Genomic DNA, 12253 nt, shown 5'->3' with positions numbered 1-12253 from the left:
ATTCTGACAATCATAATGTCGTTGGAAGAGCTGTCTATATTGAATTGACAGTCTCGCGGGATCACATGCTGTTATGGAGACGTTTACACTGTTTCAAAATGGCGGACCAAAGCTGTCAAAAATAAATTTCCATTAAAAATGTTACATTATTATAAATTGTGAATGCAAAACGTACGTATATATTACCATTCGAATATTTTAATACTTTTATTAAAACAAATACCGTAATATGACAATAAGGACTTGGTTATCAAATGAGACCATAACATGGTTGAAACAGGTGCCCCAATTATAAAAGATTATCACTGGTTGATTAACACAAAGACAACATGACATACTGATTAAGATATATATGAGAGTCCTTGTTACAATTAAGTCAATGACAAAGACTTTTGTCGAAGTCATCAATGTCCATTAAACATGTGTGACAGCTTTGAGTACAGGTTAAGCTGGAAATACAGGTTCATCATTTTACATGTACATGTATGTATCATTAGCTCAGTTGGTAGACGTGCAAGGAAGGGATCATATGTTCAATCCCTTGTCAGGTTACTTACTGTTCTACGCATGTGACAAATGTCTTTTGACAAAAATCAAGGAAAATCATTAGTGATGTCACAATAATGGTTTGTATGTACATTATTAAATAAGTGCTAAAATTTTCCATTAAAACATAAATTTCCCCTGATTTCAGTTGCTATGTTGACAGCCAACATGCCAACGATAGAGGAAAGGGAAAACCTCATGAAACCCCAGGACGTCCACCATCCTGGATTTCACCCTCGTCCCATACAACGGCTGGCCGTAAGGAAACCACCAAAGACCATGCTCAACATTGAATGTAACCATTATCTTCGTTCAAACACTGAAACGTTTGCACATGGTCATCCAACTGTTGAGTATAAACTATGGCTGGAGGCTGGGAAGCATGATGCTCCTTTTCCTCAGAGGCCAGATGAAAGTTTTAATGCAAATGTATGGAGAAACTTTCGAAGGCAGTATGGTTTCCATACAAGTGCTGGCGGCAAAATGTCAGACATTATAGCAGCAATGTATCCGCTTAATATTCCCTCCCCCTCTAAAGTAGGTCAACAAACATTTGAAAAGTACATCAGAGAAACCAGACTGTTCAATGACGATAAATTCAAGTCAATGGCAATGTCAAGAACTAAGGCAGACTTAGAGGAGTTCAGAAAACTGAGGATCAAAAGTATGAGTAGGAATCCCCCAATAGATGAACAAGGTATGGTTCACATTTTTTTTAAAATTCGAAATGCCAATTTGGCAGCACTAAACTTAATATTTTACATTTTGATGTTAACATCTTTAAATACTTGTATAACTTAAACATCTATGAAAAATATAATATGCAATTAATATGTATAGCATACATCACTTTAAATATTTAGGCATATTTTTTAGATCGATATGGCAATATTTTATTTGAACGTCATTTTTATTTGTTACTGTAATATAAAGGCATGCCTGTACTGTTTCATGTACAAGTACAATGCTGTAACAATTTGGTTCATTATCTTTTGTAATAAATTTCATAAACTTCCATAAAAAGCATTGTGTTTGCCTTACTAACACTTGGTTCTAGAAGAATTCTATGGCTTATAATTATCTAATCTGTATCAAAATGCATGCCTTAAATGATAAAATTATACTTAGGACCTTTGTATTTTATGTTTCCACTTGATCTCCTTCAGGTCATATTCTACCACCTGAGAATTTCAAGAAGTATGAACCCCACTTGATAAAGCCTGTTGAGCGCCCGCCCACTCCTCCACCCGCAAACCAGAAGACGGACTCTCTTGGTCAGCGATACGTACCAAAGTCCCGACCCCACCTGTGGAAGCTGTCATACAAGATTAACAACCCAGAGTATGACTCTGTTAAGAAGGAGATCAGAAAGAGAAAGGAGCTTGAAGGCCGGATGAAGGAGAGAGAGCGCCAGAGTCCCGGTCACCAGATTGGCCAGATAGCCCCCTCCCCTGTCAACCCTCCAGCCTCTATCACTTGAATAGAATACTTGATAATGATATAATATGTGGTCTATGGTTCTTATCATGACTGTGTGAAGTGGTTTAACATACCTAAGGAAGTGATATGATTTTACTAAAACAGAACCTGTTGACAACTTTCAGTATTTGCCATGACAGTAAATACTATGAAACTCTAAGGAAATTCTTTGTTTCTGAATGGTGAACAGCATTTATATTTTCTGTAAGATCTCATAAATAATAACAGCTCTCAAGTTTGAAACATAGTATTCTGTTTTCTGATTCTCATGTTAACCTTTTTGTGATACTTTAAGATAATGGGCATTCACTGCTGAACTACTCTTTATAACTGATAATTGAATTCCATTAAAGGCTGGATAATTTAACAAGCTCTTTTCTGCCCAATACTTTGTAGAATTTCTATTCATGCTTTGAACACTCACCAGTAAGACTTTATTTAGATTTGTACACATTTACTAGAAATTGTTGTGTTCATGATCACTCTAAATAAATCATGTTTTCAGATTTTATGTATTTTATTACAATATTTTAACATACATATTTATTGTTTCAGTTATGTGTGCCTTACTTGAACTTGACCCATATAAGTGTTGATGTGACTTACACTTGTTATTGTTAATTCAATCTTTTGACACATATTTTATGTTTATTTTATAAAAAAAACATTCTTGCAATACAAAGTATAACATTAGTGAAATATTAATGAAGCCTTGATCTTTTCTGTGATATGTTTAGGTATGTTTTATTTTTTGTCGATGTAAATAGCTGAAATGAATAACATACCTTTTTAAATCTTTGTTTTTTATAACATTACATGTACCATTATGTTAGTTATTTTTGTTGTTGCAATTAAAACAGAAAAAAACATTTTTTTTGTTGGTCAATAAGTCAATTACTTGAATCATTGTAATTGCAACTGTGCAACATTAATACCACTGTTGGGGCAAAGCTATGCCTAACAAGCCCACCTACATGTACATCACAATGATATACAAGATGTGTCAGCAAGCAACAACAGAAACTCGCCTTGATCATTTCCATAAGAATGTCTTTATTGGTCTGACATCTGTCATGCATACAATCATGTACCTCTATATTAACAGTCAAATAATAAGAGTACATGTTAATATGTACATTTCCTGATTTCCTGAATAGTAACATAATTATGTACCAAGTTTCATGAGTTTGTTAAATTCCACAGTCATGACAACAACCATAACAATACCTTAATTTCCTTCTTCAAAAAAACAAACTAGGTAAATAATAAGTACATGTTAAGTTAAAGACATTTAATTTATTTTCCCTAGGATATGCTACAAAAATGATAAGTTTGTTCAAACAAAATAATTTCGGTAACATTAATGTAACTAGCTTTTAATGACGGGCACTGGAGGAATTTCCCTGGATCCACCTTACTTACAAAATGTAACGCATTAAGAGCACTTCTGCATTTTGTGTTCATTTTTCAACTTCTGCTTGTGAAGATAATTTAATTAACCTGCCTAGCATCTAAGTTATAAAGCAAGACCATTTTATAACTGTTCAAATTATGTAAACATTGTTGATAATGAATTCATTCTTTCAGAAAAATCAGAATTTACGAAACTAACATAAAAATTTTGGTATTAACCATTGAGATTCTAAATAACACTAAAACTAGCCTTTCACGAGTTATCGTCCGGAAACCTTATTCTTTTTTTAGTAACAGTGACCTTGACCTTGGCCCCACCAGCCCCAATATCGAACTTGACCTGTATCTTCTGATGTTACACCTGTGTACCAAAATTTTTTCAAATCTGTCGAGCCTTTCATGAGTTATCGTCCGGAAACCGTTTTTCTATTTTTAGTAACAGTGACCTTGACCTTGGCCCCACCAGCCCCAATATGGAACTTGACCTGTATCTTCTGATGTTTCGCCTGTGTACCAAACATTTTTCAAATCTGTCTAGCCTTTCATGAGTTATCGTCCGGAAACCATGAAAACCGACAGACCGACAAGCTCACTCCTATATACCCCCTCAAACTTCGTTTGTAGGCCTACTAGGGGTATAATAAAGAATACCGTAAGCCAATAATGCCCTTCTACTAACTAGAATTCAGCGACATTGAATGTGTCGCCTGTTCAGGAGGCCCATTACTGTAAACTGTTTTGAAAATTAAGAACTGATTAGGCCACAACTAATAAACAGTTTGTTTGGCATTCCCCACCCACTTGGGGCAATTCATCTTATGATCAAACTTGGCCTGGACATTATGCCAACATACATTGTCAACAAGTTAGGATAATCAGTTATGACCTCCACAAGATATAAACCTGCTACATGTATTTTAATGCAAAAGGGGCATAACTCTGGAGTTACTGTGGCTATTTATCCCACGATCACTCTTGACTGATTCATTACACACACAACACTGTCACCATGTTTGATCATGATTGGATGATAAATACTGGTTAATATCTATGTTGCTTTTTTAGGCGACACAAAAATGACAAAAGATATAAATTGACATCATTGAGCTATTTCAGAAACTTATATCACAGTTTGTCTGTTAACAAGAACTTAAGGCACTTTTCCAGCCATTGGATTGATTGTTCAATCTCTTGTGATGGAAACACACTGACAATGTCCTGAAGAATGACCAGAATTCTGCGGTATCTGTTGATGAGGTCGAAGCCACATGCATGCTGGAGCTTGCGGAGACACACAGGGCATAGGAAGAGGGGCTGGGAGGCAGCCTCTGCCATGCTGCAGCTCTCATTCATGTTACAACGGAAATACCAGCAGTGCATCAGTCCAAACAGGTGGCACGTCTCATGGCTAACGACCTGTGGAGATAAGACACACTTGTAAACGAATTTATTACAAAACATATAGGATAACATAGACATTTCCATAAAGTAATTTGAAATTTGAACAGTATGTGAAATATGCAATGATATTATGTGAAGGATAGACGTAAATCTTTTCAGACAGGCTAGCACTAAATTGCTTCTGTTTATGTATGGCTTTTCAATGATTAATTTACATTTTATTCCTTTCCTGCATTTATCATTATGACTTAATAACAGTGACAAGATTATGCCATTAGCATTGTCAACGCTATGCCATTAACAGTGTCAATGTTATTCCACATACCTTGATGATTCTCCACAGCAGTTTGGCATCCATTTCATCAATGTCTTTAAATGTCTCTGGGTCATATATTTTAGGCTCACACCTTCCAAAGCAGAAGATAGCAGACTTAAATCCAAAATGAGCCTCTCCAAGCACAAAGTTCAGTTTTTCAGTTGGATAGAGATCTGTCCATGAAAGACCAAGAACACAGTAGCCATCTGCTGGTTTCACACTTCTTAATTTTGGAAAGAAATCTGTCACATGATATTGCTTACTGTTGGTCTTATGATGAAACCTTGTCTTAATTTTCCATTTAGAATCGTGAAAGTTCACATTTGGTAATATATCTATTGTCATTCCATCAAAATAAGCTTCCAGAAGTCTCTTCAATAATGCAAAAAAAGTCATGAGAGCCTCCCAAATGCTTCAAATCTATTTCAAAATCAGTCAAAAACTGTGGAAAGCTTTCTACAGGCTGTATGTAAATCTTTGTTCCCTTCTTACAACATGGAGTCCACCACTGGTCAAACTTATAAATTGTATTCCATTGAGTGAATGTTTGTGAGCAAAAATATGGTTTCTCTGAGATCATTAATTGAAACAATGTAAATTTCTCATCAGCTCTATCATTTTTCTTGGATCCGTTGTCTTCTTCATGAACATTTTTTGCAGACCAAGTGTCTATGATGCACATATCAAGTTCTGGTCTGTGTTTTCCAAGCATATCACTGTTCTGGTCAAGAACATACTGGCTAAGGCTGTACATCTTGTGTTCAACACTTGATATGTCCTCTTCTAGGTCTCCAATCAACGTTTTATAGCGCCTTGCTGGAGATGATGCAGAAATCCCCATACCGCATCCTATAAATAGAATAGATACATGAAAACAAACAACAAATTTATCATTATAATAAATTATGCAGAGCAGACAAAGGTATGTAAAATATGTTTTCATTAGATCTAATGATTCTTACACATAATAAATTATAAAAGTGGTATTTTAATATTTTTATCTGAGTTCACGTATATTAACATAGACAACTGTGTTAATTACCGGTAACTACAAGATCAAATTTTTAGCGAGGCAAAACATAATAATAAGAACTTTAAGTGTAACAGGCTCTAACAGCTGATAATTGTGGGCGATACTATTTCCCGGTCCCGGTCTCATCCGGTCCCGGTCTCCTCCGGTCTCTGTTTTCAAAATTGTATAGTAGCTATCGGGCGTGATCGAGAAGGTGTGAATGACCGCGGGGGGTAATAGGATTACAAAAGATTACAGTTGATTAAAACATCAGATATTTGATGATAATTATGTCACCATTTATTTCATATTTTATATCAATAAAACAAATAATAAATTAAGGCAAAGATAAAAACATAATATATGCATATGTACTAAAATTAATGTTATGAATAATAAACACATTGTGTTTTTTTCCTTATTAAATTCAGTTATAAGTATACTTTTGATAATAGTAATACAAATAGAAATGCATGAATACATGTAAATCAAATTTGTAAGTTAACTCAGTACTTCAGGAATTCTTACATTTTTATTTTGTTTAACTATTAATTTTGTTAAAGGAGATGCACTGCCACGACCAGTTGTCTTATGTATTTCTGCCAACTGATCGTCTATTTTTAATTTTTATGCAGACGCATTTGATGTGGAATCTTTTCCCGCATGTTCTATTTTTGCAAATCACTATCGACAAATTCTGGCATTTCACATAAACAGAATGTTTTTATTATATTTTGAAAGTCTTAGGGATCGTGACTTTTAATTTTCTTTATGAAACAGATTTTTTTTATTTTCTAGACAGCTGACTTTCAACGAAATTGACATTTGTATTTACACAGCCATTCTTAAAACAAAATTCTACAGCATTCGCAATTGCAAAGACACCACAGGCATGTCCATTAGTATGTTGTAGTCTAGAACTCGTGGAACTTGAGTAATCACAAGCTGTGATTTGTTACTTTTTATAAATTTGTAGCATCGTAGTTCCAACAATCATGACGACTTTGAATAAAAAGTTTAGCGCATGTCCCTAGTTAAGGACATGATAAACGGATTAGCCAGTTTTATTACACACGCACTGCTTCAAAGAGAACCGTTCACACTCATAGCTGGACTGCTTAAACATTATCATGTTTGTTTGTTTTTAAACAGAAGAGGAAGAACAATAAACCAACTTTGACATAACATAATTTAGAAGGTGCAATTCTAAGTTACTCTAGCCGTCCTCAATCCTTTATTAAACAACATGAGCATTTTTATTGCCATCGCATCTTTCTCTACACCTTAAACAAATTGCATAACTAGTTTAGACCTATAACAAATTGCATAAATTAAGACATAATATTAAAATATTTTATTCTATTTTGTTACATATAAAAGCAAATAAGACTGTCAAATTAGTTTTACAAACATCGGCAACACAATCCGTTGCCTGGGGCCATATGTTATGAACCGGGAATTATGAGACCGGATGAGACCGGATTTTATGAGGAGAGACCGGGAAATAGTATCGCCCGATAATTGTCAATCATAAAAGTAAGCCAGGGCTCTGTTTGAGTATGAGGGATTCATACCTAAAGCAGAGTAACAGGGCTTGGACCCCTTTTGAAATTGTTTCCAGATTCATTTATATTAATTTATATTAAGTTAACCTTCCGTAGGTAAACAAAGCTTTTTATGACACAGACAACAGTCTTGCATATCTAACTCTTGAACAAGACGCCAATGCGGCAACGCCTCATTAAAGCCAGATTTTTTATTTGACGATGCAATTTTGTAAACCTAGGATTTGAGCTAGTGACCTAGTTTTTTAACCAGAAAGACCCATATTTATATTTATCATTTTATAAAAACATCAGCTTTTCCAATAAGATCTGTCCGAGAGACCTAGTTTTTGGCCTTAGATGACACACTTTATCATCTAAGATGACATCACATCGGGAAAATATTTCCTAAGATTTGACCTAGTTTTTGATCTGAGGTGATCCATATTCACAAATGTTTAAGACAACATGTAGACAAATATTCTGACCAAAGTTTTATAAAGATTTGAACTTGTGACCTAGATTTTGACCGGGGATGACTCATTTGAAGAACTTTCAAGATATTATGCAGACAAATATTCTGACCAAGTTTCATAAAGATTTGACAAAAATTGTTGAATTTATGACGTGGAAAGATTTTCCTAAGATTTGACCTAGTGACCTAGAATTTGACCTGGGATGACCGATATAAAAAATAATCAAGATTTTATGCAGTCAAATATTCTGACCAAGTTTCATCAAGATATGAAAAAAATGTTGAATTTATAACTTGGAAATATTTTTTCTAAGATTTGACCTAGTGACCTAGATTTTGACCCAAGATGACCCATATTCATATATATTCAAGATAACATGCCGACAAATAGTCTGACCAAGTTTGATAACCATTGGATAAAAACTCTTGATTTTATTACATAAAATGAAAAGTTTAACACAGAATTGTTAACGCCCACCCACCCGGGTTTTGCCTTTCTATAACCCGTAATTTTTCAATGAAAAATCCGGCTAAAAATACACTCCAAGCAGTACCCATTCTGTGTTCTTAAAATATAGTTTCGATATTTTTAAAAGTTAATTAATTTGAAGTTAAATTAAAATTCAGATATTTAAAACTTGTATAAGAATGGTTTTAACTTATGTCATGATGAGGTCCACATGAAATAACATATTTGGCTTGTTTCTATGATCTTTAATAGAAGTAATATGCTTTGACCCTGAATCCTAATCAAAATAACTGGCCCAAAATGGAGACAACACAATGTGTGTGAAAAATTTGCCATTTCCAAAAACGTGATGTTTTATTTTAATAGATAGATAGATAATGATGGATAAAATATTAATAATGCCATAGGTGGTGGACCAATTCTTAAATTTTGCTGTTTTACCGGTACTTCTCATAACAGATTGGAAACTGTTTACAGGCTTCTAGATTCTGCCCTTATGTCAGGGTAGGATTTGTTACCAGGGTAGTCCAAATAATTGTACGCTGACAGATTTTTTTTAATGATTTTTGTTATGGCAAATCCTTCATGTACAAATTGTTTAGTACCAAATGTGGGTAGTTATTCCGATCGGGATTCCGGGTTAAGGCATAATTATTGCGCCTATAAAATAACATAAAAACAAGAAATATTTCCAGATAATGTTATTTTATATCAGTTCCGTACACAAAAAAATAAATATCCAACAAATTATTATGAGTTTGATGTGTTTTTTTCCATTTCATAAAAAATGGCCAAGCTCTTATGATTGTATTTACAAGGTCTATCTCGAATCCTGCTTTTTAACGCATTTAATGCTTTTTTGAGCAAAATATCTTTGCACTTACATGGTAAAATATTAATATAAACCTTCATAATCTTTTTCAAACATAAAATACTTCTCAAAATACAATTTCAATGTTCTTCAAACCCACTGTTACTGTTAATGCACAAACCTGATTACACGTTAGGGATTAGAAGAATCCCTAATAACACGTTTACTATTTTAGACTACATTGTCCCAGGTCAGATGATTGAATCAGACCAAAACGCAATAAAATGTAGATTATTTATTATTCATTTATTGATAAATTTATGCACCAGTCAATTATAACCATGGCTCCTCCAGGTCTGGGGAATAGTGGGGACTTTGACTTTCGGTCCAGCCAAGCCCGCGTAGAACCTCCACACTGTGGGGATGAACTGATGGTAAAATCCCCGCCAAAAGCCCCCTCACCACAGGAACCCTAAGTAAGGCACATTCCCCGCTATATTTGGCGCATATACAAAACCACCGCATTCACCCGGCACTTCGGGGCCACTGGGAAGGTAAAAACAGGGCCAATTTCCCTGGCTATCCCCTGTATACCCCCGGACCTTGGGGGGCCATGGTTACAATTGACTGGTGCATTATGCAGGGTTCGAATTTAACTTTGAGGAGCACTCGCAAAATTTTGCGAGTGCTTTTTGAGGCAACTCGCAAAATGAAAAATCAACTTGCAATTTTATTATTTGCTCTATTCCCTTATAATATTGTCTAATTAAAGTAGAAATTTACACCTAAGACATATTATGAATATTAAAAAGTATCAATCTTGAGTGACTCGACTACTAAACCTTGTTGATAGCTTATTCTTTTTTGGGGGGTACGGAGAGACTCATCAGATACTGGCCGCTTTTTGATAACAAAGCTGTCCAATAATTTGACATTTTCACTTTGTATATTTACCCTCGCGTTCGGGTAATACACATTCGGCAAGCACGCTACAGATTTCATTTAGTCTATAAGTATTAAAAACAATAACATTATAAATTTAAAATCAATAAAAGCAACAGTAAATGTAGCGTGGATGCTTTTGATCATGAAATATATCGATCGACGAAGTCTATTCACTTTGACAGTTGGGCGGAAATATATTCAAAGGTTGATGGGGTTTACATATAGTGCGCGAAAGCGCTAAATTTAGCCAGTGATTGAGCTAGGTTTACGTCATTTGTATTTACTTTGTATTATGCACGACTCGGAGCATCCCGGAAAGATTCGCGATAAAACTCAGCCTTTTCCGTATTTGTTCTATTTTTGAAAACTTACTAGAGCGTGACTCCGTAATTTCTTCTTTATACTGGTAGTGTAAACATGCCATTTATAGGCTGTTTACACTCGACTACGTAGGGGAGTTGAGTTCATGTTTATTCTACTTTCCTTTTAACATTTTGTGGTCTAGAAAAAGCCAGTCGCAGAATTTTGCGAGCTTGAATAAAAGTCACTCGCAATTTGCAAATGTCACTCACATTTTGCGAGTATGCGAGTCTAAATTCGAACCCTGATTATGTATTAGCAGTTTAGTCCAAATAAATGTAGGTTGGCGGATTTTTTTTAGATTTTTGATATGGCAAATCCTTCACGTACAAATTGTTTAGTATCAAAAGTGGGTAGTTGTTCCGATCAGGATTCCGGGTTAAAGCATATAGAGTCTATAAAATATCATAAAAACAAGAAATATTTCCAGATAATGTTATTTTATATTTTTTTCATTTCATTCTGTCAAAACATAACGATATATACATGAAGGGCACCTGCAAGGCTTTAGGGCACAGTTTTAAATCGCTCGGAACATTTCAGCCATGGCAGAGTTGTTACGATTGTATAACGAGGTCTATCTCGAAGCTTTGTCAGAGGAGGCCGAGTTATTACGATTGCATCGAGTTGTTCGCCTTCGCATAATTGTTTTCTGTGTCAGTCAACTTTCGTTTTATTGGAAAGGTAAACAACTTGTTTTAATGCATTAAATGCTTGTTTAGTGCAAACTAACATTTCACTTACATGGTAAAATATGAATATAACTCTTTATGATCATTTTCAACCATAAAATACTTCACTTAAAACAATTTCAATATTTTTAAAACACCTCCGTTTTTTGCACATTCCCGTTTAGACGTTAGGGATTGGAAGAATCCCGTATAACACGTCTATTATTTTAGACTATTAGCAGTTGTGCAAGAAAATAAGCATAAGACAGTCTTTTGATGTTTCGTGTTTTTTATAACTTAGCAACACTTTGTGAAGGAGACAAATAAGCAAAGTCAAAATCCCTGTACAGTAAAGGCTGAACGCTGACAAAAGATTCAGTGGTGTTTAACCTGAGATAATATACACAATTCCACAACATTGATCCAACCGTTCTGTTATTTCATTGTACGTGTCGTGTTTAATAACTTACCTTTGTACACATATACTCTACGGTATGTTTACAAGTATAAAGTGGTTGTCAACTTCAAATTTTTTATCTAAAACAGTGTCTCACTGCTTTCTCTTACTGTTTACAAACTAAATTAGAGTGTACGATTTCCTGAATAAAGACGAATTGTAGAGAACGAAATTCTGTTTTAAAATTATAAACTTATTGCTTCTTCATTAAATTAATTAGATCAGAAATAATTTAATGTATTCTTTATATGGTTTTAATTCAATATCATAACTATGTTTGTACCCCAAACATACATGATGCACTAACTAACTTTTAACGTTTTTCTTATGCGTTCGTTTGCTCTGGATTTGTGA

At 34.4% G+C, this 12253-nt stretch overlaps 1 protein-coding gene and 1 pseudogene across 1 annotated transcript; one reads left to right on the top strand and one right to left on the bottom strand.

Moving 5' to 3' along the window:
• Window positions 1–36: 36 nt before the first annotated feature.
• LOC128231620 (testis-expressed protein 52-like) lies at window positions 37–2862 on the top strand. Its single transcript, XM_052944646.1, has 3 exons — window positions 37–171; window positions 695–1243; window positions 1713–2862. Exons 2-3 carry the CDS (start codon window positions 700–702, stop codon window positions 2024–2026), a joined length of 858 nt encoding a protein of 285 aa, XP_052800606.1. The 5' UTR covers window positions 37–171; window positions 695–699; the 3' UTR covers window positions 2027–2862.
• Window positions 2863–2893: 31 nt separating this feature from the next.
• On the bottom strand, window positions 2894–12042 carry LOC128231619 (archaemetzincin-2-like; annotated as a pseudogene).
• Window positions 12043–12253: the final 211 nt, after the last annotated feature.

Source organism: Mya arenaria, chromosome 4 (assembly GCF_026914265.1).
Source record: "Mya arenaria isolate MELC-2E11 chromosome 4, ASM2691426v1".
Taxonomy (NCBI): Eukaryota; Metazoa; Mollusca; class Bivalvia; order Myida; family Myidae; genus Mya; species Mya arenaria.
Note: the sequence above shows the minus strand (reverse complement) of the source record. Positions and strands in the feature narration are given on the sequence as shown.